Raw genomic sequence first — 18,820 nt, forward strand, 5'->3', positions numbered from 1 at the left:
TTAATTTGGTAAAATATTTCTAGATAACTTTTTCTACTTTTACTACGTAAAAGACGAGCGAAGGTGGAGCATAAAAGAGCATGATTTAAATATGTAAATTGTCTGTGGAAGATCTTTACAAATAAAAGCTTTGATTTGACACAATACACGACACGCCCGTTACGTAATATTTTTATTAAAATCTCGCAATATCCCTATGAAACTATTGAACGTTTTCATTTATTCATCATCAGGACACTAATTAGCTTGCACGCTTAAAGACGAAACTCTAATTTACCACAGGCAAATATGTAAATGGAATATTTATCTTAAGTACACTCAACTACACTCCTCACATAAGCCAGACGGGCTGCTTGACCTTGAGGCTTAATGTTTTTTTTTATGCATAACAAGGCAGTTATTTGACTGTTATTAGTTTATTTTTCCCTAAATTGTCTTTTACGAGAAGAGTGGAAGTGGTCCTATCCAACTCTAACTCAGTTTACAGTTCTGAAAAACCCTCAGAAATCATGGAGTCACCACAGATCCGTGCTGAACTTGGATGCACGCGACTTAGCCTCGGTGCGCCGAGATAAACCCATATTGACCATCTCGCCCACTCTGGAATCTTGCTAAAAATAATATTTTATTAGTTAACCATCATTCCTTTTATGCTTCTACCACACCATCGCATGCATATCGCCATCGCCGGCGCGATCACGGCGCGATCATAGGCCAATGACAGGTCGCGCGGACTGTCATGTGTCGCGAGACCTGTCATTGGCGCGATAGCAATCTGCATGCGTTGGTGTGGTTGAAGCTTTAAGGATCCTTTCTACGGTCTGCGATCAGGTCAAAGGTCATCCAGCGGTCGTAACAAGGTAATCTATCAACGGTCAGCGCTTTTTTGCTTGTGCCCACAAGGTCAGATGGCTTCAATACAAAATGTACATAGGGTAGACCCCAGTCTACCCTGTATTCGAACAATGTTTAGAAGGTGAGGGATACAAGGGAAAGGGCATGCGGGCGACAAGTCCATACAGCCTTTCTTGTCTTGTCCCACGCTTGGCCTTCCCTTTGTATCAAATTGTATCTCTAGGGCAGGGTACTCACTCACCTTCCATGTAGCACGTAACGTAGCATGTAACGTGTCCAACCTTCAAGTAAATACGGCTCGTCCACGGTCATCGCGTATCTAGCTGCGAGCTACTGGAGATTCCTACTGCGAGCCGCCTTTGTGCTCGCAGTGATACCGTCAGTCCTCCTAAGCAGGGTACTCATCTAGCCGTATAGCATGTATGTAATGTATCAGATATTGTATCAGGTGAGTACATAGGCACGAGCCCGCTGCGAGCTGCTCACGCGTGGTTGGAAGGGAGATCGTAGCGACCCGCCGAGTGGCGGTTTCACTGCGAGCACAAAGGCGGCTCGCAGTAGGATCCAGGAGCTCGCAGCCAGATACGCGATGACCGTGGACGAGCAATACTCACTTGAAGGTTGGTTACGTTACATGCTACGTTACGTGCTACATGGCAGGTGAGTACCCTGCCCCTCACAATAACCGTACCCTGTTACAACCGCACCCAGTCTCCCCTATAGAGACCGACAATGTTATTCATATACTCGTACATGATGCGGACTGCGTTCATTTTGACCATATCGCAGAACGCATTCTGTGTGATAAATCCTTTACACAGTGACTTAAGTAAGCTTCTGCTTAATTACATCATCTCAAAGATTTCCTTTGAGTTGACCTCGTAATATTATTATCTAGGTACGACGATCCACGATTAAAAGTAACCTTAGGTTGAACAATAAGGACATATCTTTGTCAACACTTATTTATAGTGACAGTTATGTACGTCCCATGTATATGCACTTTACCATGTAGGATGTAAGTAGGTACGTAATCTACATATAAACATCAGTATACTTAGTTACTAAAAATTTTCTGGCGTTAAGAGTCGCCTCTCGATCTAAATATTTTTAAAATAACTCGAAAAACTCGAACTGCCTGAGGTGGGAATCGAACCCACCCAGTGTCTAAGTAGCTCAGGTGGAAGAACAGTCGCCCGGCAAGCGAAAGGTCGTGGGTTCGATTCCCACCTTAGGCAGTTAAATTTTTTCAAATTATTTTAAAATGATCAAGGGTAGATGCTAAGGGATACAATATTTATGTAGGTATTTATTTAATCAAAAAGCACAGCCTTTGGAAAATATTACAGACGATTTATAATATAATTTGTCATCTTAAAGTAAAGTAACACAGGTAAGCAAATACTAAATATTAATATAGGTACGTAATAAATACGTAAGTCAGAATGTATATGTTACTGTAAAAGCTCGAACTATGGTTAATCTTAAGATTTAAGTGTAAGTCTTAAGATTTACCGATATGAGTTGGTATATGTAAGTATTTCTGAAAATACGACGATTTTTTCGAGCTTTTACCATTCGAATTCAGTATATGCTTGTTACTCTTTCAAGCAAAAACTACTCAACTGATTTTGATGAAACTTTACAGTATTATTGTTTATAACCCAGAATAACATAATAGGCTATAATTTATGGCGATCTGTGACAAATTAAATTTCACGCGGGTGAAGCCGCGGGCAAAAGCTAGCATTTTATATGACATGATCTTACGTTGCTAAAGAAAAAACAAGGCAGTGACATCATGGTTTGTTTAATTGTATTAAAATGAAAGTGATGCCGTGGTTTTTCTTTTTAGTTCTTAAATTGTTCGTACATTTAAACAATATAAAAAGGCTGCGCTCGTGTAATGTGTAGATAAGACCGACTGTTACCTGTCAAAAATGCTTGTTGTTTTTCAACATTTACCGTGCCATTAATGTAAATCCTAAGATTTACCAAAGAAATGGTGGTAAGAGTTCGAATCGCAAACCTTTTGGGACATTTACCATTAGGAATTGGTAGATCTTAGGTTTTACTGGAATATCTTAGGATTTACTGCAATTCGAGCTTTTACAGTAACATATACATTATCATCATCATATTGCTAACACAATAACCGGATGGAAGGTAGTTAAGTTAGTATACAGGGTGACTTTGCAATTAGTATCCAAATTTTTAGGAGCGACTCAGAATCAGTAACATAATCGATTGACGTAATGAAAACAACACTTTTTCCAATGCGTGCGCTGTCTATACTGATAACAAAATCACCCTGTATTTCAGAATATAGTTCTAGATGCCTACTTTAAATTATCAAACTTCTCTCGTATTGTTTTCAAATCAACAATAACCTACATCCGTAAAGAATTTAATTATTTTCACTCAACTACAAGAACAAGTGATAAAGAGGTCAGCACTTTTGTTGAGTCTCGTACTTATCTCGTTTTACATCCGGCACCTCAAGATAGCAACACTCAATAAAATTACTTACTAAAAGCACATCATAATATGCATTTTTGTTGCAAAATAACACCTATTACAAAATGGATAAGATACCACAGTAAAAAAACCTCGATGTACCGTCAACACACGTAAACAACAACATAATTAACGCAAACAATTAAACTTACACTTATTTCTTCTTTATCTTTTTATAACTTAATAAAATTTAATTGTTTTACACGTGCGTAACTACAGTGGACCCGCGGTAATCCGAAAACGTTTTGCAAGTCGGTGTCGGATTATCGAATTTGTCAGACTATTAGAGTACTGCCCTGTAAGACCCCTTATAATCCGGAATTTTTCGCAGAAGAGGACCTTGTAATCCGACAAATTACAAATCAAAGAAAATAATTTTCCAAAAATATACAATCAACATTAAAACATGTCGGATTGTAGTCCCCTGTAGGGGGCGCCAGATTAGCCAGGGGCGGATTACCGGGCGTCCACTGTACAGCTTAAACATATTATATTTCTATATCTCCAAGTTTTATAGCCTCTTCTTCACACTTCCGTTAACACCATCCACATGGTTAGAACTTAAAGTGACACCAGTCAACTTCTCCCCCAAGAAGTATAAGGACAAACCCATGAGTATGCTTATGGTGAAAAATACAGCAATTGAAGGTCCATCTAGGACTTCTAGAAGCGGATAAGGCCAAGCTCCCGTCCGAATACGGAGCAGGCAGGCACAAACTATGTACGCAAAGTTAAACAAAAATGAAAATAGTAACCCACTACTTCTGGGAGGGAAGGTGATCTTGGCATATACAAGCTCTATGCAAATAAAAACACTGTTGAATACGTGTAAGACAGAATTTACCCAATGGGGAACCAAAATGTCTATTTCATCGGGGTAAACCAGGTTCTTCTCGTAGAAATAGAGGGCCCAGAAGGTTATGGTGACGAAGAGAGCCATGGGGAAAGCCAGAGCGAAGGTCAGGTCCTTGATGGTACGGATTAATGGCTTCTTCTGCGGTGATGGCGATAGTTCGTTTGTTCCTATGAGATCGTTCAGCAGGGACAATGTGAAGTACACAGTCTGTAGACCCTGAAACAAACATTTAGCTTTTTGAAGACAATTTTTCATTACATGGAACATTATTAAAATAATTCTTCAAGATTTAGATGAGCTGTATTCTCTTTAATTAGAGGTAATGATTAGAAATCTAGCAAAGTCAAAATACTACTACAGCTTAAAATGTACTAGGTATTAAAACTAAAATCACTTTCCCATACATTATTATGTACGAGTAAACATTCTTTCCACAATTTCGTTAGAATAGGACAGGGACTTTCAGTTATCTTACTTCTTATATCTTATCTTACTAATATTATAAATGCGAAAGGAAAGTTTGAATATCCGGATGTCTGGATGTTTGTTACTCTTTCATGCAATAACTACTGAATGGATTTTGATGAAACTTTACAATATTATTGTTTAAAACCCAAAATAAAATATAGGCTATAATTTATGACGATCTGTGACAAACTAAATTTCACGCGGGTGAAGCCGCGGGCAAAAGCTAGTTTTTCATAAAAATATTCAATCGTATGACTATATCTCAACCCTGTGTAAAACATAAAATACACAGTATGAATTGTGTTTATAATATGCTTACATTTCGAAAATCTTAATTTTGGGTTGCTTAAACTATTGTTATTAGGAAGTTTTTATCTACAGGGTGGAATTTTGTAATTCCACCTGGAGGGAAAGTACCCTTAATACTGTAGATAGAAAATTTTACTCAAAGAAAACATTCCTTTATTTTTGAAAAGAAAGATTTTTGATATTTTTTCGAAAATTTACCACCATACCATTACAATTTTCTGTAAATAATTTAAGATTTCATGGTTTTCCTTTCATTTGATTTTTCAAGTTTGTTTGAGAGATTTCATCCTTATACTTAACCCTAACGATCGATGCAATAAAAATACAGGGTGTAATTTTTAACAGATTTTAGTAGGTTAGATTCCCGAGTGTATAAGCAAATTTTTGAAAATCTTTGAATGCAGTTCTATTTCTTTTCAAAAATAATGGAATGTTTTCTTTGAGTAAAATTTTCTATCTACAATATTAAGAGTACTTTCCCTTCAGGTGGCATTACAAAATTCCACCCTGTATAGTATCGCTTAGCAGTTTAAACCAAATTAAATCTAACATCAGACTTTTGGAAACTATCTTTGGTGGATGAAACTGAAACGCCTGAAACGGCTTATTCCACTATTCCCCGTTGACAATCCCCGTAAACGCCAATTGGAGCTTATAAAATAATCCCCCATATTAGGATTTTATTTTTAACGTAATGGGGATTAATGAACTTATAATTTTATTATTAATTAAATAACTTACCATACACCAAAATGTGACGAGCGACCATCGCCCTTTCAATATCAGTTCTCCATAAAGCTCTCCAGTGGTGAAAGGCAGTTCCAAATACATTTGATCATACATGATCGTATACACATTTATAGAAATAACCGCAGCGTGGAATAGAGTTAGCGCCATTTTGTTCGTCACTTCTAACACCGTTCCTAATGGATGTACAGCTTTCACTGACTTAAAAAAGTTTTAGCACGATTTTAAATAGCTCTGTTGTTAAGTTATCTATTTGGCCAGTTTGATTGGTTTAATTTATAAGACTGCGATCACACTTGATGACTCAATTGTTATCAGCTCGGGCTATTGTTACTGTTTCTTCGATAATGTTAGTTTAGTTATTATTATTTTCAAATGAAACCGTATCTGAAACTATTATTAGTTAAACTTACTACTGTCACTATTATAACTATTATTTACTATATACAGTTATTGAAACAAAATGCGTACAAGATCTTGGTACCTATTTATGTGTTAAATATTGTAATATGTAAAAAGTGTAAATATAAAACGGCGTGTGGCCACAGCTTAATGTAATATGAATCAGCCAATTAATCTTCAGGCGGTGCTTAAATTGTTAATAAATTTTTAACTACTGTATGACACCAATTAGGTACATAGGTACCTAAGTATATCTAAATGTCGTATGGAAACTTTCAGTCAAAATTACATTAAAATGTTAATATCTACACTCGTGAGCAAAAATATGGAATCGCCTTATTTGTTCCGAGCGATTTTAAGAACTAAATGACTTATAGAAAATACCTAAATAAAATGGTAGTCCATTTTAAAAGCACATACAAATACTTAAGAGCCATTTTACATTTTCGTGCGAATTTCTAAGATTTTGGAAGCATGAATTACTATCTTAAGCAACACCCAGAGATTATTTAATAACTGCGAAAGATAGGTCAATCCTTGTTGTTGACCATTAATGAAACGGATTTACTAAAACTCTTTTGCTTAATTCACAGTGCCCCATCTCCCACAACCATTTTACGAAAAAATTGCCGCAGACTCATTTTCAAAGTCCTGTATCTATTATTTATGCTCATATAATAAGCTTAAAAATATATAGTAATCATCGGACATATATTCTTGTAGTCCATTAATGAAATAGATTCTTGAATTTCATTACCATTATTGAGTAAAATCTAAAAATAATTTGGCAAATTTGAAGATTAACGTCACATTTTGATCGTGGTTTTTGGTTTAAAAACACAGCATAAACTGCAATAAAAGTATCCCAAAATAAAGAATATTCATTGTAGAATTAATTTCTACAGTTATTGTTTAAATATTAGTAACCACTTTGTCAAAATATTGATGTGAATATCAGTATAAATTACAATGCGCAAGCCGACATCGATTAGTATGGCGCGAGCGCCCGTCAAGGCAGGATCTGTGTCATTTTTCCCGCCGTGACGTTTACGTGCGTTCGTGTCGTAAAGCGGTGATTTGTACGGCGACCAAATACATTTGATACTATGCCGAGAGGCTGTTTCGAGTCGGCCGGCCGAGCAGAAATTGAAATGATGAATTTTAATTTCTTTGACGGATCTGGGTGTAACTATGTATAATATGTAGGTACCATGTATTTAATTTAATAAATAAATTATAAAAAAGTATATCCATTATGATAGCACCCTTAACACAAGCATATTGGTTGCCTACTTTTGGACTAGATGGCGCTGTGAAATTGTCCAAAGATTTGTTTATTTATTTATCCGCTTTGAGTTTTGTTTCGTGAAGAAGAAAAAGAAGCGTTTTGTTTTGTTGTTAAATCTATACTAATAAAAGAGGAAAGATTTAATTGTTTGTTTGTTTGTTTGGAGGCAATAGGCTCCGAAAAAAATGTCTTTCACGATTTAGAATCCTAATTTTTTTCTATGTAGGCTATAAAATATTTTCAAAAACTTTAGTCCAAAATCTTTGATAAAATTCGACGTTTAATAAATAAATTAGATAACATGTTAATACTTTTTTTTTCAGTACGATTTTAGTACTTGTTTTTCAGAAATTCTACGATTTAACTAAACTTCTAAAGTGTTTATATTTTATGCATAATTTATTAACTTCTAAAATATGGTAGCGCATTTTCTTACATAACTTTTCAATTCCTATCATTGGAGGTCCGAAAATATTTCTCATACAATTTGATACCATAATGATCATTCTTCATAAAAAATTTAAAACCTACATATTTAAAAACATAATCATTGATATTCATAATGTCACTAATCATACACTTAGTTTTTACTAATATTTGTTTTCATATATTTTTCTATACTAATGATCGAAACTCATAATCATTCGAATAAATAACTATAATATTCATAAATGTGATGCATCCTAATAATTTGTTTACATAAATTTATTACTCATAAGTGTATTTATCCATATTATTGAAAATCATGATGTCTATATTCGTATTAAATCGTATTTTAACATTAAATTAATTTGAAATGGTCCAAAACAGGCAACATTTTGTGCCACAAAACTAACGTGACAGAAACGAATCGCTGCAAAACCGACTCCACGTAGTCTTGTCTGCCCTACCCCTAGAGTGTAATTTAAAAGCCGGAGGCGCGGAGGGAGGGCAGCCCTCGCCCGCTGTAACGAGGCTCAGGCGCCCGGGTGAGCTGGAGCGGCTGAGGCTGGTCGCCGAGGCGCCGAAGGCGCCGATGGCGATCCAAAAAGCCGAAGCTGCGGAAGCAAGCGTGGGCGCCTGAGCCTCGTTACGCAAGGGCGGAAGGGCTGCACATCCCGCAGCGCCGGAGACGAGGAGATACCAATGCATGCTGCATGCTTGCTTTCATGCTGCATGCTCTGCATGCTTATCTACTCTATTAAATTATATATGATTTTTTTAAAGATACGAGTATGTCTGGTATAAAGTAAATTATTCTGAACAACAACATTATGAGTTGAAGTATGTTCTTAGTAACAACATTATTAATTAAAACAATATGATCAATGAATGTTATGAAGAAAAAAGATCTGAAAATAAAAATTATGTATTTTAAATGGTTCTTGGTAGTAACAGTATTGATAAAAAAATTATGATTACTAACTGTTATGAGCTCCGATGGTAGTAATAAAAATGTATGAATAAAAAAAGTATGAAAAATAAAATTATGAAGAGAGATTATTATGAACACAAATCGGTAGTAAGACAAAGAATAGGATTTAGAATTTTATGTGAGCCAATATAGAACCCTAAAATATACATATATCCTATTGATAGATGACGTGCTTCGTATTTTATTTAAATTATTACCTGACTAGGTTAAAAAGGTGTGGAATGTTATTTTGGAGATAACTTGGTTCCATAGAAATATAGAGAGATGCTAAGTAATGCGCTGAGTTCGAAACTCATGTCGTATTAGAAATTCACACACACAAAGAAATCAAATTATGTGCTCATTATCCATTGCGGTATCAGTATTCAACGTTCGAATAATCTTTAGTACTATGCAAGCAATATAAACTGTTTACATAATGACGTCGCTACTGTCATCATTGCTTTCACAAGCAATATGTTCCAATTTGTCCCTTGTCACATTTCCCTCTAGTTTCTGTGATCTGTGCTTGTTTCTAAGTTGATATCAATGAAATATTCCTTAGTACTTTTTATTTAATTTTTTTTTTTTATTTTGACACGTGTTTGAAAAATCAAGGTCAGATTACAATAAAATAACAAGTGAAAACGTAACATTGCATTGCAACTCGCAATTTCGCAATATTGATGAGGACATTTCATTGGAAAGTCTGTATTCATTCCTAGGATTCCCCTAACACCATCAAATTCAAGAGAATTCAAGAGAGTGCAGTTTCCCATCTCATGCTTAGGGACCACGGTTTAAAATAGTGTAGTTGCATAGAGCCTGCAACGGGCAACCGCGTGCGCAGCTGCTCATACTAATTTTCGATACAAAAGCAAGTGTTGGCGCCCTCACGAGTTTTAGCGGAGTTCCATATGGTAGCGGGAGTAGACTTAATGGAAATCTATGCTTCTCCGACGACCAGTTGTATGTGGAATACTCCAGAGTATGCGCACACAATAGCCTGGTGATTTTAGCACCTGAAGGAAAAACAAAAAAACATTGTTTACAAAGAAATCTGCGGCAGGTGTAGTGTTTTAATTTTGTTTTAGAAAGATCTCATAATTTTGTAAGTATTCAAATATTTAAACATAATGATGTGTAGATCTTATATCAAAAAATATAATCATTTAACAAAATTAATTTTCTTAGAATATTTTAATTCTATTAGAACCATTTTCCACTTCATCGCAGAAGAAGTCGCGGGCAAAAAGCTAGTATGAAATATGTAGTATTGCCCGCGGCTTCACCCGCTTGAAATTTAGTTTGTCACAGATCGTCATATATTATAGCCTATACATTGTTATTCTGGTCGACGCCAGGGATGGATGAGCGTCGCTGTCGCTGGCGACAGGGTCTTCTGGTTCAGGGTTCATGGCGTAGGTCTCAGGCAAAATGAAATCCACTCGTAGAAATTAATAAACTCAGTGTATTAACGAAAATAATTACACACAGCACTAGAGTCGTATCGGAACTGAGTGAACCAAAGGTCTTGCGATAGGAACGTCCGACCCGAGTGATAGTTGAACACAGACTGCCTAGTACTGCTGTACTGTACTGTAAAGTTTCATCAAAATCTGTTCAGTAGTTTTTGCGTGAAAGTGTAACAAACATCCAGACATCCACACAAACTTTCGTATTTATAATATTAGACTAGTATTATATTATCTGTGATATTAGTAAGACTAGTAAAAAGTAAGATAGTAAGATGAATTATTTTAGTTATTTGTTTACTTATAATAATATTTATTTATTTATTTCTTAGCTCTGTCTGATAATGGATCTGGAGAAGATGCAATGGCCACCTCCGTAACAAAACAATAGAACCATATGGAGTTTGGGCTTGTGTGATTCGCCTTGACGAATATTTCGTATCCAGGGTCCGATGATGGAGCTGTAAGGGGGCAGATTTTTTTTTTCACTATGTGACTGTCTTTATTTTGTACTTAATATATTTTACATATTATACCTATTCGTGTTTCATTATTCGTATCCAGGGTCCGATGATGGAGCTGTAAGGGGGCAGATTTATTTTTCACTATGTGACTGTCTTTATTTTGTACTTAATATATATTTTACATATTATACCTATTCGTGTTTCATTATGAATCGAAATATAAAAGACTTAATAAACTCTATTAAAAATTTAAATTAATTAATCAAGTTTGAATACCTCATTCTACCTTAAAATTAATAACTTAAATCAAGTCTTAATACGGTCACGGCTCAAAATTTTTTTTTCAATTTCAGCGTTCTTTTTACTCTTTTGACGTTGCGTTGACAGCTTTTACCTAAATTCGCGCGGAATATTTTTGTGAAATGGCTCTTAAGTAGGCTTTCAGTTCTTAAGATCACTTGGAACGAAATACAATGGTATGATTCCATACTTTTGCTCGTAAGTATGCTATGCTATGATTATTACATAAAGTTACTACAATTTTACCAGATAAAAATACACTGAACTATGTTTAGATGGTTTAAGGAAAATTGGCCAATGTCATTAGCATTTCATTAACGTTCCTTTGATAACAAACAAACGGCTATATTGAATCTCTTGCCCAATACTTATTCAATTCATACTCACCTTTGTCTTTTTTATGACCCTGAGAATACTATTTCAAAGGTTGGCAATAAAATATAATAATAGGTTTAGCGGTTCGCAATGTTACATAGATTCCGGTACCTATTAAGCAAAAGCTCATATCTCCTAATTGCGATGTTTTTAAAATTCGATTAGGTATTTTTACCCGACTACGCCAGAAGGAGGGATATATTTTTATATGTTAATAAAATGTAAGAGCACAATTTGTACATAGGAACTTGTCATACCTCTTAAAGTAATGTAGCACACAATTCTCGCGCCTGTGAGTATTGCTCAGCGCCTAAACGCAGGCGTTCGAGTTAGTAAGGGTATTAATAAATTCATGCTAGTAATCTGCATCAAACATGGATATTTAATTTCAAAATATACGGCACTTAACTTAATAATCTAATTTCTTAATACCATAATAAACAAACTGCATTTGAAAAATGGATGTGTTAGTTACATTTGCGTTTTCCGGTGAATATGCAGCTCGGATAGGTCGCTCGCTTGTTGTATTCGGCTGAGAAGGACCAAATGTACCAGAATAGCCTTGGCACTGCAGGATTTTTGAAAAGAAACTCCTTGATTTTCAGAATTGGTGTGTAATCCCGTGGATAGAAATGAAGAGTGACAATAGTAATTAGTAAATTTTCATAAATGCATCCTTATAAGTTATCTTCATATCATCAGACAGACAAGCCATATCAGCCTATCTAAAAGTCCAATGTACAAATTGCTAAAACTGTTTAACTAAATCAGAAATACTATTAGGTATTAATAAACCTACGTAGGTAATTATACTCAATTACATTACGTGTCATGATGACATGGCTTAAGTATTCCAGTATTCCCCGTTATATTAGGATTTTATTTTTAACATTATAAGCTCCAATTGGCGTTAACGGGGATAATTGACGGGGATTGTCAATGGGGAATAGTGGAATAAGCCGATGACATGATCGCACGCGCAGAATTTTTATTAAGTTGTATCTTAGTCCGAGCCTTTTCGCTGTCTGTCAGTGTTCGACCGGCCGGCGCCGAAGTAACAGTGTCCAGTTAAAGTGAAACAAACAAAATGTTGTTAGCATTATTCCACGCAGCTGTGGTCGGGATCGACGCATTTTCACTCTGGTATGACCAGATGTACCTGGATTTCCCGTTACCTGCAAACAAATATGGGGAAATGCCGTTCAAAGGACGACTTATGTTCCTCACGATATGGGGATTGGTGAGTGCAAGTTTCAAAATAATTTTACTGTGACCTGCTTTGTTAGGCTTGGATGACTTGATAACGGTGTAGTTAGTGATCATACGGGCTGGACCATAATTAAACAGTAGTACGATATTAAATCAGTGTAGATAAGTCTGATAGTAGAAAAATTGTTCATGGACATTTTATGATGATAACAATTCTATATTTGCACAAGTTGCTACGTACAAAAATACCTTTAATTATTATGTCCTACCTACTCATAAATAAAGTAATAATTCAGTCATTGTTATGTCCCAGGTTATCTACGGAGTATAGGTACACCTACTAATTTACATAGTAATATTAATTACCTAAACAAATACCTACTTAACTGCCACTTACAAACTTTAGCTACCTACATAAGTCCTACTTAAGAATTGTATCCTTGTCGTTAACTGCTAAACTGATTTTGATATTGTGGCAGATAGATTAAGTAGCTAGGACTTCGGTAAATTAACTTTTCTTGATTACTTAGACTGTAGGTACATGCACCTACTAAGTATGTACTGAAGGTTGTCTGTCTGATGTAGGCAGATAGGTATTAGTCATCATCCAAATTAGTACCTCTGTAATAAAAATACTATTGTTTGTTAACTTTAACACAGTTTATTTACCTCCTAATAATAACCTGTTTTAGTTGTTTACCAAGTTGTAGAGTTTATTCACTAAATGAACCTCTTATGCCGGCATAATCGTCGTCAGTAAATCTGATATGTATCCAATATCTTACCTACTTAAAGTTAGGTTTATCGCCATCAGGGGCAAAGTTCGTAAACAAAACAAGTTTTTATATGATAACGTTTAGATAAGTAGTGTAGTTATATTGAAAAAATAAATATTCATGAACATTGAACAATTATGAAATAGTTTGGATATTACCCGTTCTTGCTACATTTTTCTTTATTGCTCCGCCCCTTTTGGCTGTAGTAGGGTGATGTCATTATAGCCTAAAGACTTCCTCAATAAATGGGCTTCCCAACACAAAAATATTTTTTCAAACTAGTAAGTATACTTAGATTGATAATAAGAGCTCAAAGCACAATAATGACAACACATAAAGTAACCCACATAAAAAAAACTTACTAAAGTAGGTACCTAATGTACTTAACCTAGCCTACTCTTATTCTTGCTAAAAGCTCCAGTAATTACCTAAGATGATGTGTCAGACCTATAAAGCTTTTTGTGCTCGATTGAAAGCACAAAATAATTTTAATTTAGTAGGTAATGCCAACTACTTACATATTTACACAGTTTTTAGTATCCAATCAAGCAGCCTAGCTAGCGTGTTTAATGCTAACAATTAACTGGTTATTGTGACAACACTGGTCATTGACCATGTGGGCCGAGGTCTCCGCCAAAGGCAGTCTAACCGCATATCTGCTGCGATACGCCGAAACTAAGGTCGATGCACCGTCGAATCAAAAGATGAGAAACAGTTAACTTTACAATCTAGTTAAGTAGGGTAGCTTAAAAGCTAGCTAGACACGTGTCAGGCAGAGAAAAAGTAGTGCTAATTAAAAAGATTGTCGTTCTGAAGTTTTACATGAATAGAATAGAATAGAATAATTGTTTATTTGCATAAAACATGGTAGGTATACAGTTGTTACAGTTATAAAATAAGTCCACATGTTTTGCTACATCAAGAAGCATGCAAGTTTGAATATTAATACATAAAAAAGAAACAATGTCATTATAATTATATCAATTTTCAACAGTACAGTAGTTTTACAATAATAAAATGTCCAATAAATTAATTATGTCAGCTAAGTACCTATGTCAAAAATTACATTTATACATATTTGAATGTAAAGAAATCCTTTATTTCATAAAAACTATGGTTCATAAAGTACTATGCTACTTAGGTATCTTATTTACTTACTCGTAGCTAATTAACTTACCTACTTAGGATTAAGTAATTTGGAATCTTCTTTCGGTTTCACCCTTGCACCCATCTAAACAGCTTTATCTGAATTATGTTAATGTATGCTAATCTAGCTATGCTGTACTTAGGGTTGCCAGGCGTCCGGATAAAGCCGGACATAGTTAGGCTTTTTGATTGCGTGTCCGGCTAAAATAACCGATGTCCGGCCTGTCCGGCTTTTCTTAGGCTTTTTTTTTTGGCTGCCGCGCCAGGCGATAGCCACAGAATAAGGCACGCACGCATCAGGACGTTAGGCAACCGATGATGATAGTACTCACTCGTGAGCTCACTAATTGCACCCCCCCCCCCCCCCCATCGCATGTCCGGCTTTTAGGGTAAAATGTCCGGCCAAATGAAGCACATAGTCCGGCTTTTGTGTTTTTGGACCTGGCAACCCTAGCTGTACTGTACACTAATACACTACAGGCCCCGTCGTTAAAATATTGTTTATGTTAATTTTACTACTATACAATTAAATAAAGTATTAAACGGAGGTACCGTTTTATCTTGATTAATCCGGCCGAGAATCAAACTCGAGTGTGATCCGCCTCGCTCAGATGGTAACCAGCTTGTAGAATGCGTCTGTGGCGACCCATATTTTTAAAGTCCTAAATCGCCGACTTTTTTGTTTCAGATAATGCAGACCGTGTACTTCAGCATTACATTATTGAACGACTTGTTCGGCTCAAATGAAAAGTCGCCGAGGAAGACTCCCTTCATACGAAGAATCAAGGACATCGCTTTCGCCATGGCTTTCACCATAGCCGTGTACGTCTCAACTTCGTTCTGGGGTATCTACTACTACGACAAAGAATTGATTTTCCCCGACCGCTTGGAAAAAGTGTTCCCGGTTTGGCTGAACCACACTATGCATACATTCGTGGCTGCCTTCATTCTTATAGAACTTCTAGTCACAAAGCGCTCTTATCCGACTAGGAAAGTTGGTCTGACTTGCGTGACACTTGTAGTCATAGGCTACATAACCTGGATGCACGTTCTCCACGCCAGAACTGGTGCCTGGGTGTACCCTATCTTCGAAGTACTTAACTTGCCCATGAGAGTAGTGTTCCTGAGTTTCAGTGTTGTATTCACAGTCACTTTTTACCTGTTAGGAGAGAAATTAGATAAAATCCTTAGTCCCGCTCCTTCAAAACAAAGTCATGAACCGAAGAAAAAGAAACGCTAAAGTAAACTTGGATAGATACTTTAATTTTAATAAAATATGAATACAGCCGTTTTTTATTTACACTAAACTTGTTTTTATTTGCCCTTTGCTAAGCATTAGAGGACGTCAGCGTAACATAAAACCAGTACCCGGAGCACGAATAAAATTAAATGTCGTTCTCGTTATGGTATGGTAATAATAGTTTTTTTATTACCTTATTTGTTACGTTATTCGTGCTCAGAGTGATTAATTTTAATGATAGAAGAATATTGAAAGCAGGTCTCCTATCCTGTACAAAAAAAATTGAGCTGAGAGATTAGCAGTGGACGTCTTGAAACCAGGATAGGTTAGTTAATAATGGGATTTATAAGCATGTTTTGAATTGAAACAAACTTTTTAGTTATGTAACAAAAATATATTTACAAAAATTCGCATAAACCTACATTTCTCAGAGTCATAATCTTTATTTTTACAACACAACTGCAGATGCAAATCCATTTATTATGAATGAATTCATTATTTCATCTACTTCTTCATTAGTTTTATTCTTTTTCCTTCTACGCTTTTTCCTGGACCATTTAGCTGTTGACAAACTCATCTTATCTGCAAATTTTTCAAAAATACTACATAGACTTTTGTAAAACATCAACACTGTAGTGGCACCATGAAGATAATTCTCCAAAAATTTAATAGGTTCTGTCTGATTTTCCAATTTTAGTGAAATGTTGTAGATGAAGGTCCCATTATAACATTTGTGATATATTGTACTCTCGTATGGATTACGACATAAGCTATTCAAAGAATTAAATTGGTGCAAGCAACATTGGAATTGGGCAAAACTGTGTATCTTTTTAACATCATACGTTTTTGGTCTCTTGCGTATGGATTCATCAATCTCAAAGTGCTTTATAAGCGAATTAGCTGCTATCAAACAATGCTCATACTGGACTTTACATTTGTTCAAAAACAATTCAGATTCTGGATCAGAGTTTTTGTTAACTTTCTTCTTTAACTCTTCCACTTTCTTAGAGTATTGATGAGCAAACTGGTGGTGTCCACGAAAAGAGCCTGTCCTTTCATCTACCACTTCCAACATAACATAACACAACAACAAACTGTGTACATGAGATAAAGGCACATTACATTTGGCTACCCACCAAAGCAATGAAATCATAAACAACTGAAAATTTGCAGGCAATGAACTTATATCATTCAAATCTAAAGTGGGTAGTTTCTCCTTTAGAAAATGACTGAAATATAAAGACAGTTGTACATCTGTTAAATCCTGAAATGGCACTTCAAACAGCCTCGATGTAGACAATTCTCTACCCAGAAGTACCCTTTTGTAGTTGCAGTCTATTTCTCGACTGACATAGGTGCAATGATCATGAGCGTAGTCAGTCAAGATATCAAAAATATACCTCATGATCGGCAGAGTGCACAAACAAGAGTCTTCGTCTTTATAATCTTCTGCCTGTGGATTACAGAAATACATGTGATGTGTGTATAAGTTGAGATGAGACTGTGGGATGAGCTTGTTACGTACTGCATCAGCGATCCACTCTGGTAAGCCTAAAACCATATCATCCTCAATGTTGTCATCATCTGAACTTGCTTCATCCTCAGATGAGTCCTCTCCTGACTCACTTTCATCATCATCATCATCATCACCAGAATTCTCACTATCGAGCCCTTCTGGAAATTGAAATTTTTTCTCTTCACCCTGTGATTCATCACTGATATTGAAAAATTTAAGAGATCTGCAATGTTTTTTGTTATACCCATCTATACTTTTCTTGATAATAGCAATAACTTTATCTTTGCCAGCTTTTTTGACCCTGCCAATAATTTTAGAAATGGCAGAATCTAAGGTTTCATTTTGCAACCATTTGAAAACTCCATGAATACATCTTTGCTGGTCATTTTTGCATCGTTTGCTTTTAGGAAGTTTTAACTGCGAGAAAAATTTATTGAACACTCGTTTTTCAACATAGTCATTTCCCAATAGTGTTGCTAACAATGGCAACATTTCCTCTTTTAATCCACCAAAATTTTCTGTCAAGAATTCTACTTTATAGAGCTTACACTGTAGGGCATGTATTCTGTTTCCATCTACATCAAAGGGCTTCGGTTTCCGCTCTAAAGTATTAAATGGGATATACAAAACATTGTAAATAAAGAAGTCTGAATCGTAACTCAAGACTGGGCAATTCAAATGTCTAGCCATAGTAGCGATTTCATCATCTGCTTCAAACTCGCATATAGTGTATGGTATGTTCATTTCTACAAGAACTTGCTTGAATACATCTCGCACAAGTAGAGGGAATATTTGTAGGCTCCCCTGAGTCACTGGGTCTAGCCTGGAGGCACCACTGATCTTAGATCTGAGGCGACTAAACACTGTGCGCAGCTTCCTGCTTTCATGGCTTCCATCGAAAATAACATAAGGAGTAATGTTACACTTGCGAAATGACTTCAGAAAATTCTTCACATAAGCGGCGAATTTGTCGTAATCACCACCGAAGGCAGAAAAACAATTCAATGATCGATACAGCTGAGCACACATACTGTTTCCATCGACGACGAGGTTGGTGTCGTGCAGAAGAAAGAATTGAAGGAAAGCATCTTGATTTAAATTCACGTAAGTAGTTAGGCCTCTTACACCCATTGTTATGCTAAATTAACAATCGCAATCACATTAATCACAACATTTTAGTTTTATGATAGATGAGGTTATTATTTGTTTCACTTTATTTATATCCTATCTCTTTTTCTCACTATGTTGATGTCAAAATGACGCCAATGACTGTATAAATCAATAGGCACACATAATAACAAATCACACAAATGCGTATGCGCAAGCAAATAATAATCAAAACTTGTAATTATTCATTTCATAAAGAGATTTACTTACATTCCCCATGGAAAATTTAAGAAAATACAGTCCATCCCACTGGATGCTATTTTGAAAGTTGCAGATACTGTAATTTCCGAACGAATGGTGAAAGATGGCGACCGACG

The 18,820-nt window shown here is 35.7% G+C and overlaps 3 protein-coding genes across 3 annotated transcripts; 1 reads left to right on the forward strand and 2 right to left on the reverse strand.

Annotated features, from left to right (window-relative positions):
• Positions 1-515: 515 nt before the first annotated feature.
• LOC135088186 (androgen-induced gene 1 protein-like) lies at positions 516-5,848 on the reverse strand. Its single transcript, XM_063983077.1, has 3 exons — positions 5,747-5,848; positions 4,217-4,444; positions 516-611 (listed from the first exon to the last, which is right to left on the reverse strand). Exons 1-3 carry the CDS (start codon positions 5,846-5,848, stop codon positions 516-518), a joined length of 426 nt encoding a protein of 141 aa, XP_063839147.1.
• Positions 5,849-12,210: 6,362 nt separating this feature from the next.
• On the forward strand, positions 12,211-15,887 carry LOC135088039 (androgen-dependent TFPI-regulating protein-like). Its single transcript, XM_063982919.1, has 3 exons — positions 12,211-12,252; positions 12,457-12,689; positions 15,269-15,887. Exons 2-3 carry the CDS (start codon positions 12,537-12,539, stop codon positions 15,818-15,820), a joined length of 705 nt encoding a protein of 234 aa, XP_063838989.1. The 5' UTR covers positions 12,211-12,252; positions 12,457-12,536; the 3' UTR covers positions 15,821-15,887.
• Positions 15,888-15,984: 97 nt separating this feature from the next.
• LOC135088035 (protein asteroid-like) lies at positions 15,985-18,788 on the reverse strand. Its single transcript, XM_063982915.1, has one exon. The coding sequence runs from the start codon at positions 18,465-18,467 to the stop codon at positions 16,269-16,271; it is 2,199 nt and encodes a 732-aa protein (XP_063838985.1). The 5' UTR covers positions 18,468-18,788; the 3' UTR covers positions 15,985-16,268.
• Between the last annotated feature and the right edge of the window lie 32 nt (positions 18,789-18,820).

This window comes from Ostrinia nubilalis, chromosome 3, assembly GCF_963855985.1.
Source record: "Ostrinia nubilalis chromosome 3, ilOstNubi1.1, whole genome shotgun sequence".
Classification (NCBI taxonomy): domain Eukaryota; kingdom Metazoa; phylum Arthropoda; class Insecta; order Lepidoptera; family Crambidae; genus Ostrinia; species Ostrinia nubilalis.

Bases quoted from the DNA above. Each gene is read 5' to 3' on its own strand.
- LOC135088039 (XM_063982919.1), top strand. From the start codon at position 12,537: ATGTTGTTAGCATTATTCCACGCAGCTGTGGTCGGGATCGACGCATTT. The intron at 12,690-15,268 runs GTGAGTGCAAGT...TTTTTGTTTCAG, and splicing joins TCCTCACGATATGGGGATTG to ATAATGCAGACCGTGTACTT.
- LOC135088186 (XM_063983077.1), bottom strand. From the start codon at position 5,848: ATGTATGATCAAATGTATTTGGAACTGCCTTTCACCACTGGAGAGCTT. The intron at 4,445-5,746 runs GTAAGTTATTTA...TGTTTGTTTCAG, and splicing joins TCGTCACATTTTGGTGTATG to GGTCTACAGACTGTGTACTT. The intron at 612-4,216 runs GTAAATTCTGTC...TATTATTTTTAG, and splicing joins ACATTTTGGTTCCCCATTGG to CAAGATTCCAGAGTGGGCGA.
- LOC135088035 (XM_063982915.1), bottom strand. From the start codon at position 18,467: ATGGGTGTAAGAGGCCTAACTACTTACGTGAATTTAAATCAAGATGCT.